The sequence below is a fragment of the Saccopteryx leptura genome, chromosome 2, assembly GCF_036850995.1.
Source record: "Saccopteryx leptura isolate mSacLep1 chromosome 2, mSacLep1_pri_phased_curated, whole genome shotgun sequence".
NCBI classification, from domain to species: domain Eukaryota; kingdom Metazoa; phylum Chordata; class Mammalia; order Chiroptera; family Emballonuridae; genus Saccopteryx; species Saccopteryx leptura.
In genome coordinates, this window is record NC_089504.1 from 41942706 (window position 1) to 41955622 (window position 12917).

A 12917-nucleotide genomic window follows, 5' to 3' on the forward strand; every position below is an offset into this window, starting at 1 on the left:
ATGTTTTCATTCCTTTGGAACATGAGGAGTAGACTGTATACTTTAAAAAAAAAGATTCGGAACCCTTTAGTTGGCAAAGAAAGTTTCAAGTCTTGCTTTGCCTTACCCTTTTCCTGCAGTCTCCTACAGTAGTGTGCAGTTTATGCAAAAGAGAGGGCCATCTGAAGAAGGACTGCCCTGAAGACTTCAAAAGAATCCAGCTGGAACCTTTGCCACCATTAACTCCCAAATTTTCCAGTATCCTCGATCAAGTGTGCATCCAGTGTTATAGTAAGTTATTAACGTTTCTTTTGATTTGTTAAAATATCACATTAGGCCCTGGCCAGTTGGCTCAGTGGTAGCGCGTCGGCCTAGCGTGCAGGAGTCCCGGGTTTGATTCCCGGCCAGGGCACACAGGAGAAGCGCCCATCTGCTTCTCCACCCCTCCCTCTCTCTTTCCTCTCTGTCTCTCTCTTCCCCTCCCGTAGCCAAGGCTCCACTGGAGCAGAGTTGGCCCAGGCGCTGAGGATGGCTCTGTGGCCTCTGCCTCAGGCGCTAGAATGGCTCTGATTGCAACAGAGCGACGCCCAAGGTGGGCAGAGCATCGCCCCCTGGTGGGCATGCCTGGTGGATCCCGATCGGGCACATGCGGGAGTCTGTCTGACTGCCTCCCCGTTTCCAACTTCAGAAAAATACAAAAAAAAAAAAAAAAAATCACATTAAGCCTGACCAGGCAGTGGCACAGTGGATAGAGCGTCGGACTGGGATGCGGAAGGACCCAGGTTTGAGACCCCGAGGTCACCAGCTTGAGCGCAGGCTCAACTGATTGGAGCAAAAGCTCACCAGCTTGGACCCAAGGTCGCTGGCTCGAGCAAGGATGGCTTGGTCTGCTGAATGCCCATGGTCAAGGCACATATGAGAAAGCAATCAATGAACATCTAAGGTGTCGCAACAAAAAACTGATGATCGATGCTTCTCATCTCTCTCCGTTCCTGTCTGTCTGTCCCTATCTATCCCTCTCTCTCTGACTCTCTCTCTGTCTCTGTAAAAAAAAAAAAAACAAAAAAAAAACAACAAAAAAAACACATTAACATTCTCTGGAGAGTCATCTGAATCAACCTGCTAGCTCTGTTACAGGAACTAAATCTGTTCCATTCTCCGTTGTATCCACAATGTTCTGTGTGTCCTTTTCCATTTGGGCCACACAGTAAATTGTTGTTAAAGACAGAGAAGGGAGGGCCCTGGTTGGGTGGTTCAGTGGATAGAGTGTTGGCCTGGCATACAGGCATCCCAGGTTCAATTCCTGATCAAGGCACATAAGAGACACGACCATCTACTTCTCTCTTCCTTCTCTTCCTCTTCCCCTCCTGCAGCCAGTGGCTCAAGCATTGGCCCCAGGTGCTGAGGATAGCTCATTGGTCTGAACATCTGCTTCAGGTGCTAAAAACAGTTCAGTTGATTTGAGCATCGGCCCCAGATAGGGGTTGGCAGGTGGATCCTGGTTAGGGTACATGTGGGAGTCTGTCTCACTATCTCCCTTCTCACTTAAAAAAAAGGGGCAGAGACGGAAGATCTTTAGAGTCTTATGACTAAAGTACTATCATTTCCTAACTGCTTTTTCTTGAAATGTATTTCTAGGTACAGTTAATATTATTTTGTGACAAGAATTATTTCACAGGTCAAGTAGAGAAGTTCCCTCTCTTAGAGATTCACAGGCACATTAGCATAGTAAAGGCTTCTAAGAAATGTTATACTAAAGAATTTATTTATTTAATTCTTCTACATTTCCAAGTTCTGAGCATAGAATACCTTTGGTTAACACTAATTAATAGCATGCATAACAGAACAGCCCTGTAAGAAACACCAGCTTTGAGAAGCATTTGTATAGAGAGATTTAAATTTCTGCAAAGAAAAAACTTTTAAAGTAGAGGGCTGCAGCTCCTTAGACTAGAACTTGAGGCATCACATTGCTGCATTTTGAGATGTCTGTGCTAGAAGACATTTATTAATGAGTGATTTTTTAAACCTTTTTGGAGGTTATAAGCTATGAAAAGAAACTGTAGTTCTTCCTTAAAAATATATATGCACATGCTCACAAACTTTTATATTCAAACTCTGGGGAGAGTTCCCCGAAGGCCACCCTTTTAGAGGCCTAGGTCTTTGATGCTAGTACTGGAACCCTCGTTCAGATTCGTTTCCTGAAGCAGTTCTTGGGGATAGAATCTTTTTTTTTTTTTTTTGAAGACCTTATTATTCTGCACTGTCTATGCCAGGGGTCCCCAAACTTTTTACACAGGGGGCCAGTTCACTGTCCCTCAGACCTTTGGAGGGCCGGCCTATAAAAAAATACTATGAACAAATCCCTATGCACACTGCACATATCTTATTTTAAAGTAAAAAAGCAGAACGGGAACAAATACAATATTTAAAATAAAGAATAAGTAAATTGAAATCAACAAACTGACCAGTATTTCAATGGGAACTATGGGCCTGCTTTTGGCTAATGAGATGGTCAATGTCCGGTTCCATATTTGTCACTGCTAGCCGTAACAAGTGATATGACGCGCTTCTGGAGCTGTGACGTGTGCATCCTGCATCACTGGTAGTAGTACTGTACGTGAGCAACACCACATCCTGTGCTCCTCTCACTGACCACCAGTGAAAGAGGTGCCCCTTCCAGAAGTGCGGCAGGGGCTGGATAAATGGCCTCAGGGGGCCGCAGTTTGGGGACCCCTGGTCTATGCTGTCTACCAAGAAAACACAAAATTTAGGATTTTTTCCCCTTATGGCTGTTAGCTTTTATTTTATTGAAAATAGTTTTCAGAGAATGTGAAGAATATTTGTTTCTGAATCTTTCTATTTATTTTAAACAGAGGATTTTTCACCAACTGTTATAGAAGATCAGGCTCGTGAACATATTCGACAAAACCTAGAAAGTTTCATAAGACAGGAGTTTCCAGGTAAATCATTTTTTAACTTTAAGAAAAGAAAGGTAGCATAATCTTCCTTTAGAAAGCGTCGATGTGTTATAGTCATTTTAATTTTGTGAATAATGACATAGTAATCATGTAGTGATAGGGACAGAGCTCCAGTTGTGTGACTGGAGGTCACCACAGACCATACCTTGGATGGTCTGTGGTCTGCCCAATATGAATTTTCCAACAGAGAAGACAGTTACAGTATAGAATTTCTCTTAGCAGATGCCACAAAGTGAATTTTATTGAGTGTTATATATTAAGTTTACACCTCTGAAAAGTGAATTTTTAGAAAGTAGTTAGCTTACACTATTAAATATGTTTAGGTGAGCCACATTTTATCCAAAATTTCCTTATGTTTAAGAATAAAGTGGCATGCTTCTGGCTGGGTAACTAAGTGGGTATAGCGTGGTCCTGCCACATATAGGTTGTGCGTCCATCCCCCATCAGGGCACATGTGAGAAGCAGCCAGTGGGTGCACCACTAAATGGAATAAATAAGTAGAAAAACAAGGCCTTCGCTGGTTGGCTCAGTGGTAGAGCATCAGCCTGGCATGTGGGTGTCCCAGGTTCAATTCCCAGTCAGTGCACACAGGATAAGCGACCATCTGCTTCTCCTCCCCTCCCTCCCTCTCTTTTTTTCTATCTCTTCTTTCGCAGCCATGGCTGAATTGGAGGAAGTTGGCCCCAGGCCCTGAGGATGGCTCCATGGCCTCGCCTCAGGCACTAAAATAGCTCAGTTGCCAAGCAATGGAGCAATGGCCCCAGATGGGCAGAGCATCACCCCCTAGTGGACTTGCTGGGTGCATCTCAGTCTGGGCGCATGCGGGAATCTGCTTCTCTGCCTCCCTACTTATCACTTAAAAATAAAATGAAATAAAATAATAATAAAAAAAAAGAACGAGTTGATGCTTCTCTGTCTCTCCATTCCTCTCTCATCCCCTCTTCCTCCTCTTCTTCCACCTCCTTTCCTCCCTTCCACTCTCTCTCTTCTCCTTTCTCTCTTTCTCAAATCAATGGGGAAAATTTTTTAAAAGAATAAAGTGGAACTTTGTAATCTTTGATGTCACATAGAGCTTGTATTTATTTAAAGTTTGAGAGAAAATAATATAATGACTGATTAATAGGAGAACATAATTATGAGATAAATATATGATAGTTAACTGGGTACTTTGATTCAGGAGTGGGCCCTTTTGATCTGAAAATTTATGTTCTCAGGTAATTAGTTATTATTTTTCATATATCCCTAACAGGAACTAAATTGAGCTTGTTTGGCTCTTCCAAAAATGGATTTGGGTTCAAACAGAGTGACCTTGACATCTGTATGACAATTAATGGACTTGAAACTGCTGAGGTACGGTGACCACATCAATTTCCATTTGCTGTGGCAGTGTGATTTGACAGTCCTGACTGACAGTACAGCTTGGTGTTTTCCAAATTTATCAGGACACAATCTGTTCAGTACAGTAAGAGTTTAGAGGTGTGTGTGAGGAGTAGAAAGGCTTGTACTTTCAACCTGTAGTACAACATGGATTTGAAAGTGACATCTGGAAATTCTAGAATGCCAAACCAGCCTCTCCCATGTCCCATCACCATGGCCACTAGGCTGACTTAGATGCATAGACCCACATAAGGTGAATAGATTATTAGTGGCATGCAATGTGCTATAATGACAAAAGTGTTCAAGTCTGTAGACCTTGATTCAAAATAAACTTGAATACATATATGGTCTTTGGTTGATAATTTCTAAAATGGAAATGGTAATTCTGGTCTTCTTGGTTCAGGAGATTGTTATGTATATCAACTTGGATCATGTTATGTCAGCAATCAGCAAACACTATGGTCCACAGGCCGAATTCTTCCTCTGCCTGTTTTGTGAATACAGTTTCATTAGTATATAGCCCCACCCCTTCCTTTATGTGTTGTCTACTGCCGCTTTCACTCTATAACTGTAGAATTAAGTAGTTTCAATAGGCCGTGTGGTCAACAAAAGAAAAGGTGTGCTGGCTCTAGTGCTTACGAAAACTTTTACAAAATATAATATATTGTGAAAAGGTATAAAGTCTGAGAAATACTGAATTCCTACTCTTTAAAAATTTTTTATAGTTCAAATACTGTATATCTACACACGTGGTGCTGCTTTTGCCTAAGACCTTTTTATGCCTTTCTTTAGTTTCAAGTCTTTGTCTTTTGAGGATATCTTATTTGGGAAAATAAGCCCAGCTTTAATGAATAAGGTAGATAAGCAATATTGGGATTTATATATAGAATGACCTTAATGTACCTCATCAAGATGGAATTTTTACATGATTTATAAACTAGTTTTGAAAGCATTTCTAAAACAAAATTTCAACTATATTTTGGAATATATTTAACCTAAAAAAGGCTTATATTATATTGGAAAGGGTCATCCCAAATTTTTTTAAGTATGATTTATTTGAAATACTCATTGGCCATATGACTTTCATTTTCTATGTTACATTTTTGGCTAGTCCTTTGGAGAAATAATTTGTGCTTAATCACTCTCCACAGCAGTTCATCAGCTCTTCATGAAACCATAATGAAGGTCTACTCAGAGTAAATTAGGTCAGTGGTCCCCAACCCCCGGGCCATGGTACTGGTCTGTGGGCCATTTGGTACCGGTCCGCAGAGGAAGAATAAATAACTTACATTATTTCCGTTTTATTTATATTTAAGTCTGAACGATGTTTTATTTTTAATAAATGACCAGATTCCCTCTGTTACATATGTCTAACACTCACTCTTGAAACTTGCCTCTTAAATTCAACAATTATATTTAAAAATACCACAGTTTTTATGCCGCTCGCATAATTTTTTTTTTTTTTTTTTTTTTTTTATATTTTTCTGAAGCTGGAAACGGGGAGAGACAGTCAGACAGACTCCCGCATGAGCCCGACCGGGATCCACCCGGCACGCCCACCAGGGGCGATGCTCTGCCCACCAGGGGGCGGTGCTCTGCCGCAACCAGAGCCACTCTAGCGCCTGGGGCAGAGGCCAAGGAGCCATCCCCAGCGCCCGGGCCATCTTTGCTCCAATGGAGCCCTGGCTGCGGGAGGGGAAGAGAGAGAGAGGAAGGAGGGGGTGGGGGTGGAGAAGCAAATGGGCGCTTCTCCTATGTGCCCTGGCCGGGAATTGAACCTGGGTCCCCCGCATGCCAGGCCGACGCTCTACCGCTGAGCCAACCAGCCAGGGCCCACTCGCATAATTTTATTTTGTGCATTTATCCGTCCCACCCTAAAGGCCGGTCCGTGAAAATATTTTCTGACATTAAACTGGTCTTTGGCCCAAAAAAGGTTGGGGACCACTGAATTAGGTCACAGAAGCTCCCTCTCATTTATGCTGGCACAGGGTGTTTCTTAGTAGCGTAATTACCAAGAGGAGAAAAGTGGAGGTCCTCACTGGTTCTGAGACTTTCCTGGGGCTCTGATTTCTGCCTTTGTTGAGCCTCCAAAGGCATTTAGTAAGTAGCGTGTATTGGGGTTTTATATCCTTATAATATTTCCTATGAATACTAATTAATGCTCACTTAAAAGGGGAAAATATGCATGGAATCATTTGAAGTTAATTTCATTATTTCTGAAGGTAATGGAAACTATAACCAGGTTATAGATAGAGACCTGTCTTCCATTTTTTGTTCAGAGCTTTATTTCATTTTGTTGCAGGGGTTGGACTGTGTAAGAACTATTGAAGAATTGGCAAGAGTCCTCAAAAAACATTCAGGTATCTCTATAAACTTTTCCCAAATATACACTGCTCACAAAAATTAGGGGGTCAGGGAATGTGCAGATACTCCAGTACTTTCAGCCTTTTGTATAGTGCATTTTCACCAATGAAATAAAAGTTGGTTTTGCATCTCATTTGCATAATCAACTTTCTTTGACTTGTCATTTGCTTTTTCTCATGTTCTTGTTTAATAAAAAAATTAGGCCCTGGCCGGTTGGCTCAGTGGTAGAGCGTCAGCCTGCCGTACAGAAGTCCCGGGTTCGATTTCTGGCCAGGGCACACAGGAGAAGCGCCCATCTGCTTCTCCACCCTTCCCCCTCTTCTTCCTTTCTGTCTCTCTCTTCCCCTCCTGCAGCGAGGCTCCATTGGAGCAAAGATGGCCCAGGCGCTGGGGATGGCTCCTTGGCCTCTGCCCCAGGCACTAGAGTGGCTCTGGTCGCGACAGCGATGCCCCGGAGGGGCAGAGCATCGCCCCCTGGTGGGCAGAGCGTCGCCCCCTTGTGGGCATGCCGGGTGGATCCCGGTCAGGCGCATGCGGGAGTCTGTCTGACTGTTTCTCCCCGTTTCCAGCTTCAGAAAAATACAAAAAAAAAAAAAAATTAAATGCTTTTTTTGTCACTTCATATTCATTTTGAAATATCCCCTAATTTTTTGAGCCGTGTGTGTGTGTGTGTGTGTGTGTGTGTGTGTGTGTGTGTGTGTGTGTTTTATAAGCCAAAGTTTATTTACAGAGTCATAGAGGTAGAAATGAGCTTTGGAGGAAGTGAGCCAGCTGGCCTGTATGGGCTCAGGAAATAAGTTACAGAGGCAAAAGAAGGGCTCTTGAAGCTTAGGAGAGAGAAGGCAAAGAGACATGCCTAAAGGAAAAAGTTGTGGGGAAAGAGAGAGAGCATACTTAGAATTTACTGAGTTTCGGATTCAGATATCAGAGTAATGGTGGTGTGAGAGATACCTTTGATCTCTCCCTTTGAAATTTCAACAAGTTTAACACTATAATACAGCAAAAGAATACTAGCTGGGCTTGCAGGTTTGCCTGAAGAGAGCCGTGGGTGATACCAACTAAAGGTGGGAAAGGTTGAGAAGCGAGGGTCGGAAGATAAGACACACTCCCAGTTGATCTCCAGACAGGAGGGAAACATGGACTGCCTGGGTTTTTGTATGCCAGGGCTCCAGAGAAGGGAGAGGCCTCCTTGAGGGACAGTGGGGGAGATACTAAACCAAAGCAGGGGCAGAACGAGGGGTCACGACGGCCATGTTCCTGCAGTTTGCCAGCAGCCCACCCTTGGCACAAGGACAGAAAAACAAGTATGGCCTCCCAGATCTCACCTCCCTCCCCTCGTGGGATACGGAGAGTAGCCAAGACATACCCCACAGCTAGTTCTACAGAGCCACTCTTTCCCCTAAAGAACAGAGGTGCTTTGTATCTGGACCCCCAGTCTTGTCAAGACATGGGGAGGAGCTCCTGGAGGCTTGAGATCGTCATTGCTAAAGTATAAAGCCCTTAACGTGTTCCACCCATCATTATGACAGCAATATCTCAGCAAAGGTCAACCAGGAATTGCAGAGCCAAAATTTGTAATCCAGTGCCATCTACTGGAAGAAAACAGAAAAACCTCTCAGAACGATTTTTTTTTTAATCAAGTGAGAGGCAGAGAAACAGGCTCCCACATGCGCCCTGACTGGATCCACCTGGCAACCCCCCATCTGGGGCTGATGCTCTGCTCATCTAGGGCCACTCCTCCGTTCCTGGGCAAGCGAACTATTCTAGAGCCTGAGGCAAGGCCATGGAGCCATCCTCAGCACCTGCGGCTAACCTGCTCATTCAAGCCATGGCTGCAGGAGGGGACAAGAGAGAGACAGAGAAGGAGGAGGCAGAGTGGAGAAGCAGATGGTCACTTTTGTGTGTCCTGACCAGGAATTGAACCCAAAATTTCCAGACATCAGGCCAACAATCTACCACTGAGCCAAGCCACCAGGGCTGAAATTTTTTTCTTCTTTTGAATTTTCTTTTTTGTTTTTCTTTATTTTTGTGAGTGTTTTGTTTGTTTTTTATTATATTTTTGTTCTTTGTGGTTTTTATCTTTTTTTAGTATTTTGATTTTTTTCTATTGTATTTTTAATTAATTTTTTTAGTTGTTTTTTGTCTGATTTCTTAATACCACTCTCAAATGAAGGCAGAAGAAAATGAATACCATGGTTACAAAAGAAAGAGATGTAGTTCAGAAAGAAAATGAAAAATCTTCATAAAGCAATCTCAGTCACACAGAAATCTTGTACAAATGAAAGCAGAACTAAATGAAAAAGAGAAGAAAATATGAGAAAAATACAACAAAAGCTGATTCTTTGAAAAGATCAATAAAATTGACAAACCTCTGGCTAGACTAAGGAATAAAGAGAAATGACTCATATAAACGAAATCTGAAATGAAAGAGGAAAAATTACTGCAGACTTCGTAGATACACAAAGGATCATATTATAATACTATGAAAGATTATATGCCACCAAATTCAACAATCTAGATGAAATGGATAAATTCCTAGAACTAGACAGTTTTTCTAGACTGAGTCTTGAAGTGGAAAACCTAAATAGACCCATAAGGAGGGAGGAAGTAGAAACAATAAAAAATCTCCCCAAAAATAAGTCTGGAACCAGATGACTACACTAGTGAATGCTACCAAATATTCAAAGATGATGTGATACCTATCCTTCTCAAAGTCTTCCAAAAAACAGAAGAAGAAGCAATACTCTCTTAACACATTTTATGAGGCCAACATAACCCTCATACCAAAACCTGGCAAGGACAACACAAAAAAAGAAGACTATGGAACAATATCGCGAATGAATAAAGATGGCAAAAATTCTAAACAAAATACTAGCAAATCGAATACAGCTATACATTAAAAGAATAGTACATCACAATCAAGTAGGATTCATTCCAGGAGCACAAAGATGGTCAACATTCATAAATTGATCAGTGTAATACATCACGTCAACAAAACTAAGGACAAAAATTCCATGATTCTACCAATAGATGTAGAAAAGGCATTTGATAAGATAACAACATCCATTTATGTTTAAAATAATAAAGTTGGAATAGAAGGAAAGTACCTCAATATAATAAAGACCATATATGACAAACCATCAGCTAATATACTAAATGGTCAAAAAATGAAAGCTTTTTCTTTAAAGCAGTGGTCGGTAAACTGCGGCTCGCAAGCCACATGTGGCTCTTTGCTTCTTGAGTGTGGCTCTTCCACAAAATACCACGTGCGGGCGCTACCTTGATAAAGAATGTACCTACCTATATAGTTTAAGTTTAAAAAATTTGGCTCTCAAAAGAAATTTCAATCGTTGTACTGTTGATATTTGGCTCTGTTGACTAATGAGTTTGCCGACCACTGCTCTAAAGTCAGGAACGAGACAAGGCTGCCAACTTTCTCCACTTGTATTCAACATTGTGTTGGAAGTCTCGGCCAGAGCGATCAGGCAAGAGAAGGAAATAAAAGGCATCCATATCAGGAAAGAAGAAGTAAAGGTATCACTTTTTGCAGATGACATGATCCTGTATATAGAAAACCCCAATGACTCCCAAAGAAGTATTAGAAACAATAAACAAATAGTGTAAAGTTGCAGCATATAAAATCAATATACAAAAGTCTACTGCTCTCCTAAATACCAACAATGAAACTTCTGGAAATGAACTGAAAAATACAATTCCTTCTACTGTCATCACCTCTAGCTTCATGCTTTAAGGGTTCAGATGAGTGTCCCATAGACTATTCTCCATGTTACATATAGTCATCTGAAGAGAATTAAGTCAGGCGCATATAGCCAGACTCACAGATTCTGTGTTTATCTGACTCACAGCCCTGTATATACACTGATGATCCAGTGAGCTCCTGGAGAGCAGTGGCTGCCTTCTTGATTCTTATACTTCACGTATCGATGTGTTTAACATATGTAAACTTTGCCAGAGGAGTCTTCCCAGAAGTTTGTTAATAACAGAATTCTTTAACTAGTCCTAGTGACTACAGTGAACCAAGCCAAAGTTAGTTTACATCCATTTTATATTGGAATGTTCACATAAGAGCTTCTATGTCCAGAATTTAATGATACTTTCTTATTTCATACCTAGGTCTGAGAAACATCTTGCCTATTACAACAGCAAAGGTGCCAATTGTAAAGTTCTACCATTTGAGAAGTGGTTTAGAAGTGGACATCAGTTTGTATAACACATTGGTAAGATTTCTTCTAGGCTTTTTCTTTAGGGAGATTAAGGGAAGCAAATGCCTCTTAACCCATTCATTTCATTTCATTCATTCTGTCAGTGGTTATTTATGAGTACTTGCTTTGTGCGTGGCAGTGATCTGAGGATGGGGATATAACAGAGAATTAAGTTAATGTTAGTATATTCATTTCAAATGAGGTCAGAGGGGCAGGCATTTTGTTTGGCTTGAACTTTATTTTAATTTTGGAGTATATGTGTGTATCTTTGTTCTCTCACCTGGTTTGCTTCAGGGTTTTATGGGACCTCCCTGGCTCCTAAAGACAGGTTGGGGGAATTGTCCATCTACTTACAAGTGATTCTTTTTAACAACTCTTATTTTTTAGATATGTTCAGACTATGAACATATTAACATAAATCATGAAATCAAATGTCACTTGCAGTTCTTATTATCTAGTAAGTTAATAAAGCTTATCTTTGGGAAAGAAATATTATATTAGTTTTAGTCTAAATGTATTTATTCCAAAATAAATTAATATAAACCTTTTCAGAATATTCTAGCTTAAAACTTTTTCTTCTAAGTGATAGCATTATAGCATAATTTCCTTTTTTAACAGGCCCTTCATAACACAAGGCTCTTGTCTGCTTATTCAGCCATTGATTCCAGAGTGAAATATTTATGCTATACCATGAAGGTATTTACAAAGGTGAGTATGCTTTCTCTTGCGACTTATCAGGAAATTTTATTACATCTTCTGACCTTGTTGAAAACATAAGCCTGTGTATGTGTGTGTGTGTGTGTGTGTGTGTTTTGTATTTTTTTAGGAACTATAGCCATGTCAAAAGCTTTTAACTATTTGGGATGCTTTATCCAGCAAGCTAAAATTTTGTGTTAAATTTTACATGATTATCTGATCTTGCTTATGACTGATTGTTCAACTGCTTTGTTGGGTTCTTTGTTTTCTTTTGGATTTTCCTGTTTTTTATTGGTCTTTCTTGGTTTTGTTGGCACATTTTAGCATTTGAAAATGTAATTTTTATATTAATGCCCTATAGAAGCGCCTTACTTTTAGAGATAATAGAACAGCTGCAGGCAGAAAATATTGGTGATCTCTCCTTTGCATCCCTTGGTTTTCCTCCCTCTAGATGTGCGATATTGGTGATGCGTCCAGAGGCAGCTTATCGTCATATGCATACACACTTATGGTGCTATATTTTCTCCAGCAGAGGAAGCCACCGGTCATTCCTGTCCTTCAAGAGGTATTAGTAAAAGAAATTATATTTCTCATCTGTAAAGCTGGGTAATCTTTGAGCCCTCTTCCTTCTCAAAAATTCTGTGGTTCTGTAGTTAAATTTTTAACAGTTTGCTACAAGTTTTTATATCAGTGCCATTAAGTTTATAATCCATACTAATAGTTTAAAAATTGATTGCAGATATACAAAGGTGAAAAGAAACCTGAAATATTTGTTGATGGCTGGAATATTTATTTTTTTGATCAAATAGATGAACTGGTACGTATTTTAATAGTAAAGACTTTTTTTTTGTATGTTCTTGACTAAAAAGTTAGCTGTACTGTGCTGTAGCGTAAATGATCAGCAATTAGATTATTACTTGTTATATTTATTTATATTGCGATAGTAAAAAAATAAACTAGCATATACAGATTTTCCTTTGAAGTTGAAACCATTTTTATTAAGCCAGGTGAGTTTTTAGCGATTATATCCATCCATGATTTCTTAGTGCTTAATAATTACAGATAGGTTTAGTAACTTTTTCCAAAGAAAAAGTATTTGGCCTGACCTGTGGTGGCGCGGTGGATAAAGCGCCGACCTGGAAATGCTGAGGTCACCGGTTCGAAACCCTGGGCTTGCCTGATCAAGGCACATATGGGAGTTGATGCTTCTAGCTCCTCCCCACTTTCTCTCTCTGTCTCTCTCTCCTCTCTCACTCCCTCTCTGTCTCTCTCTCTCCCTTTCTCTCTCCTCTCTAAAGTG

The 12917-nt window shown here is 40.6% G+C and overlaps 1 protein-coding gene across 6 annotated transcripts in view; it reads left to right on the forward strand.

Moving 5' to 3' along the window:
- The window catches only part of TUT7 (terminal uridylyl transferase 7), a 65035-nt gene that overhangs the window by 26473 nt on the left and 25645 nt on the right, over positions 1-12917 (forward strand). For 5 of the 6 annotated variants that reach the window (XM_066367862.1, XM_066367868.1, XM_066367867.1 and 2 more), the window contains exons 14-21: positions 120-270; positions 2853-2939; positions 4207-4307; positions 6637-6694; positions 10833-10936; positions 11540-11629; positions 12069-12182; positions 12357-12434. In XM_066367862.1, the coding sequence (XP_066223959.1) occupies positions 120-270; positions 2853-2939; positions 4207-4307; positions 6637-6694; positions 10833-10936; positions 11540-11629; positions 12069-12182; positions 12357-12434 (783 nt within the window). The remainder of the gene's footprint in view (positions 1-119; positions 271-2852; positions 2940-4206; positions 4308-6636; positions 6695-10832; positions 10937-11539; positions 11630-12068; positions 12183-12356; positions 12435-12917) is intronic. The other variant, XM_066367866.1, reaches the window with a different exon arrangement.